This window comes from Lampetra planeri, chromosome 47 (genome assembly GCF_965212315.1).
Source record: "Lampetra planeri chromosome 47, kcLamPlan1.2.h2, whole genome shotgun sequence".
Lineage (NCBI taxonomy): Eukaryota > Metazoa > Chordata > Hyperoartia > Petromyzontiformes > Petromyzontidae > Lampetra > Lampetra planeri.
In genome coordinates this window covers 2,873,487-2,878,486 of record NC_136153.1, presented here as the reverse complement: position 1 = coordinate 2,878,486, position 5,000 = coordinate 2,873,487, and the positions used below count along the sequence as shown (strand labels likewise).

The 5,000-nt window shown below is 56.1% G+C and overlaps 1 protein-coding gene across 1 annotated transcript in view; it reads right to left on the bottom strand.

The window, feature by feature from the left end:
- Nucleotides 1–5,000, bottom strand: part of CRYZL1 (crystallin zeta like 1) — a 13,219-nt gene that overhangs the window by 795 nt on the left and 7,424 nt on the right. The window contains exons 4-6 of the mRNA XM_078615440.1: nt 4,730–4,774; nt 2,211–2,279; nt 643–770 (exon numbers count right to left, since the gene is read on the bottom strand). Coding sequence (XP_078471566.1) covers nt 643–770; nt 2,211–2,279; nt 4,730–4,774 — 242 coding nt within the window. The remainder of the gene's footprint in view (nt 1–642; nt 771–2,210; nt 2,280–4,729; nt 4,775–5,000) is intronic.

Below are 5,000 nucleotides of genomic sequence, written 5' to 3'. Positions count from 1 at the left end.
ACGGGCTAGAGAAGAGATGGAGTGATGTGGTACAGGAGGACGTGGAGCTGAGTGGACTTGCCGATGACTGGTACCAGCGGTGTCAAGATCGGCCTCTGTGGAGGAGGCTCGTGAAGGACGCTACTGGGCAGTTGGAGGCAGTCGCCCTCCAACAACAACGGAGGGCGGAGGAGCGACGTTCACAACAACGAGCGGAGCGCCGGGTGGCTAAAGCACAGCAAGTTGGCACAGTAGGGGGCACAGGTGGTGGATCAGCCAGTCATCTCGGTCATCTCGGTCAGTCGACCCGTGGCACCTGGGTCTGCCCCGTGACCTCCTGCCAGCGGGCGTTCGACACTTCACGTGGCCTCAGGGTGCACATGGCCTGGCACAAGCGTCGTGGTGACGTCACCGCCACTTAGTGGCGAATGGCGGTTGTTGTTGTTGTTGTTGTGTGTGCGTGTGTGTGTGCGTGTGTGCGCGTGTGTGCGTGCGTGCGTGTGTTTGTGCGTGCGTGTGTGCGTGCGTGTGTGCGCGTGTGTGCGCGTGTGTGTGCGTGTGTGTGCGTGCGTGTGTGCGCGTGCGTGCGTGTGTGTGCGTGCGCGCGTGTGCGTGCGTGTGTGCATATGTGTATGTGTGTGTGTGCGCGTGCAAGGCTCTCACGGTCGCCGCGTCCGTCACGAGCACGGCCGCTCCGGCTGCGGCGAGGCCTTGCAGCGCCGCTGTGGCCACCAGGCCGTCCCGCACGCACGCAGCCGCCTGCACGCAGCCCACGCCGCTCGGCCTCAACACTGGGGGGGGGGGGGGGGGGGGGGCGTCACTGCGGAGTCGACGCGCCGTTTCGTAAAGGCGCAGCCCCGCAATGGCTTGCTGGTGCCGCCCGCTGGCGACAAGGTGAGGCCCAATGAGCTGTGTAGCTCTTCTTTCAGAAGCGACCTGGCTACAAATGACAGCTCAACGAAGCGGCTTTTCATCACGTGGAAATGTACAGCAGCCAAAAACTCGTAACTCGTGATGTTGGTTTTAAATGTGGAGGGAGAAACCGGAGGACCCGGTGAAAAATCCACGCGACCACGGAGAGAGAGAGAGACGCAAACTCCAAATATACAGCAGCAGCAGGCGTCAGGGTCGGTATCGAACCCACGGCCTCCTGTAGACCTGGCGAGGTAGTTAACATCTCCTAGTCACCGTGATGATGATGAGAGAGAGACACGCAAACTCCAAATATACAGCAGCAGCAGGCGTCAGGGTTGGTATCGAACCCACGACCTCCTGCAGACCAGGCAAGGTAGTTAACATCTCCTAGCCACCGTGATGATGATGAGAGAGAGACACGCAAACTCCAAATATACAGCAGCAGCAGGCGTCAGGGTTGGTATTGAACCCACGACCTCCTGCAGACCAGGCAAGGTAGTTAACATCTCCTAGCCACCGTGATGATGATGAGAGAGAGACACGCAAACTCCAAATATACAGCAGCAGCAGGCGTCAGGGTTGGTATTGAACCCACGACCTCCTGCAGACCTGGCGAGGTAGTTAACATCTCCTAGTCACCGTGATGATGATGAGAGAGAGACACGCAAACTCCAAATATACAGCAGCAGCAGGCGTCAGGGTTGGTATCGAACCCACGACCTCCTGCAGACCAGGCAAGGTAGTTAACATCTCCTAGCCACCGTGATGATGATGAGAGAGAGACACGCAAACTCCAAATATACAGCAGCAGCAGGCGTCAGGGTTGGTATCGAACCCACGACCTCCTGCAGACCTGGCGAGGTAGTTAACATCTCCTAGCCACCGCGAGATGCTGATGCTGCTGCTGCGTGGAGAGAAGCGGGGGGTGGATTTGAGAAACCTCCTCCACCAACTATCCCGTGATACCGTAATCTGAGTTCTAGAATCGTGATTCCATGCTAATCGATGAATCGAGGAATACCTACATTTTGATTTGAAGCTTTCGTGACTGCAGGGATTCATATTCATAAAATATTTTTTATTATTTCCCTTCTATGTGACTTTACCGAAAGAACCAAGAATACGAGGAATACCTCTCAATAAAATATAACAATCAAGGAATCGAAGTGACTGTGAGGTAGTTAACATCTCCTAGTCACCGTGATGATGATGAGAGAGAGACACGCACACTCCAAATATACAGCAGCAGCAGGCGTCAGGGTTGGTATTGAACCCACGACCTCCTGCGTACCAGGCGAGGTAGTTAACATTCTCACCCAGGCAGTGCTCGTGCACGGTGACACGGGGAGACAGGCCGGACTCCGCGCTGTCGAGCGGCAGGATTCCTGTAACGGCAGTGACGTGAGCGCGTGCGCTTCCGAGCGCAGCCAAGTGAGGTGCGAGCGTGCGCCCGTGCTCTGCACTGCGGCAGTGTAGCGGGTAGCGTACCGCGCGATAAACACGGTGGCCCCGAGTTCGATTTCCGCTCATGGGCAGCATCGGTGGCAAATGCCTGAACTGGTCCTCGCGAACCATTATTCGACTTAAATGAGGCCTTGGTGCGGTGTATAAACACCAGTACTGGGAAGACAAAGTGGGGCCACGCATGGCGCTGCCTTTGTGCGTGTGTGCATGTGAGTACGTGAGTGTGTGCGCACGTGTGCGAGTGAGTATGCAAGCGAGTGTGTGTGTTAGTGCAAGTATGCGAGTGCGCGTGTGTGAGTGAGCGAGTGTGTGTACGAGCGTGCGTGTGTACGAGCGTGTGAACAAGCGAGTGTGTGCGAGCGTGTGTGAGCGTGCGAGTGTGTGTGTGTGAGCGAGTGTGTGTGTGTGAGCGTGTGAGCGTGTGTGCGAGCGTATTTGAGCATGTGAGCGAGCGAGTGTGTGCCAGCGTGTGTACGAGCAAATGTGTGTGTGTGAGTGAGCAAGTGTGTGTGTGAGCGTGTGAGCGTATTTGAGTATGTGAGCGAGCGAGTGTGTAGGAGCGAGTGTGTATGAGCAAGTGTGTGTGTGTGAGCGTGTGTATGAGCAAGTGTGTGTGTGTGAGCGTGTGAGTGAGCAAGTGTGTGTGTGAGCATGTGAGCGAGCGAGTGTGTATGAGCGAATGTGTGTGTGTGAGCGTGTGAGCGAGCGTGTATGAGCGTGTGAGCGTATTTGAGCATGTGAGCGAGTGTGTACGAGCGAGTGTGTGTGTGTGTGAGCGAGTGTGTGAGCGAGTGTGTGAGCGAGCGAGTGTGTACGAGCGAGTGTGTGTGTGTGTGAGCGAGTGTGTGAGCGAGTGTGTGAGCGAGCGAGTGTGTACGAGCGAGTGTGTGTGTGTGTGTGTGTGTGAGCGAGCGAGTGTGTATGAGCGAGTGTGTGTGTGTGTGTGTGAGTGTGTGAGCGAGCGAGTGTGTACGAGCGAGTGTGTGTGTGTGTGTGTGTGTGAGCGAGCGAGTGTGTGTGAGCGAGTGTGTGAGCGAGTGTGTGTGTGTGTGTGTGAGTGTGTGAGCGAGCGAGTGTGTATGAGCGAGTGTGTGTGTGTGTGAGTGTGTGAGCGAGCGAGTGTGTGAGCGAGTGTGTGTGTGTGTGAGTGTGTGAGCGAGCGAGTGTGTATGAGCGAGTGTGTGTGTGTGTGAGTGTGTGAGCGAGCGAGTGTGTATGAGCGAGTGTGTGTGTGTGTGAGTGTGTGAGCGAGCGAGTGTGTATGAGCGAGTGTGTGTGTGTGTGAGCGAGTGTGTGTGTGTGTGAGTGTGTGAGCGAGCGAGTGTGTATGAGCGAGTGTGTGTGTGTGTGAGTGTGTGAGCGAGCGAGTGTGTATGAGCGAGTGTGTGTGTGTGTGAGTGTGTGAGCGAGCGAGTGTGTATGAGCGAGTGTGTGTGTGTGTGAGCGAGTGTGTGTGTGTGTGAGTGTGTGAGCGAGCGAGTGTGTGAGCGAGTGTGTGTGTGTGTGAGTGTGTGAGCGAGCGAGTGTGTATGAGCGAGTGTGTGTGTGTGTGAGTGTGTGAGCGAGTGTGTGTGTGTGTGAGTGTGTGAGCGAGCGAGTGTGTATGAGCGAGTGTGTGTGTGTGTGAGCGAGTGTGTGTGTGTGTGAGTGTGTGAGCGAGCGAGTGTGTATGAGCGAGTGTGTGTGTGTGTGAGTGTGTGAGCGAGCGAGTGTGTGAGTGTGTGAGCGAGTGTGTGTGTGTGTGAGTGTGTGAGCGAGTGTGTGTGTGTGTGAGTGTGTGAGCGAGCGAGTGTGTATGAGCGAGTGTGTGTGTGTGTGAGCGAGTGTGTGTGTGTGTGAGTGTGTGAGCGAGCGAGTGTGTATGAGCGAGTGTGTGTGTGTGTGAGCGAGTGTGTGTGTGTGTGAGTGTGTGAGCGAGCGAGTGTGTGTGTGAGTGTGTGAGCGAGTGTGTGTGTGTGTGAGTGTGTGAGCGAGTGTGTGTGTGTGTGTGTGTGTGAGCGAGTGTGTGTGTGTGTGAGTGTGTGAGCGAGCGAGTGTGTATGAGCGAGTGTGTGTGTGTGTGAGTGTGTGAGCGAGCGAGTGTGTATGAGCGAGTGTGTATGAGCGAGTGTGTGTGTGTGTGAGTGTGTGAGCGAGCGAGCGAGTGTGTATGAGCGAGTGTGTGTGTGTGAGCGTGTGAGCAAGTGTGTGAGCGAGCGAGTGTGTATGAGCGAGTGTGTGTGTGAGCGAGTGTGTGAGCGAGCGAGTGTGTATGAGCGAGTGTGTGTGTGTGTGAGTGTGTGAGCGAGCGAGTGTGTATGAGCGAGTGTGTGTGTGTGTGAGTGTGTGAGCGTGTGAGCGCGCGAGAGGTATCAAGCCAGGGCCTCCTTACCCACGACTTCATCGCCGGGCTTAAAGAACGTCACCAGCGCTCCGACTGTAAACACAACCACGACAACGAGCACAACATGCGGCGTCACCACGCGAACAATCCCCGCGAACCCCCCCACCGCCACCCCCCACCACGCTGGGACTGCCAACGCAGCAATCACAATCGGTGAACCAGAACTAGTCGACTGGGATCAGTCTTCTTATCGGCATGGCGGATGTCGTTGAAGTGGCTAATGAGCCTGATAATTGCGCGCGGAGTAGCGGAGTGGTGC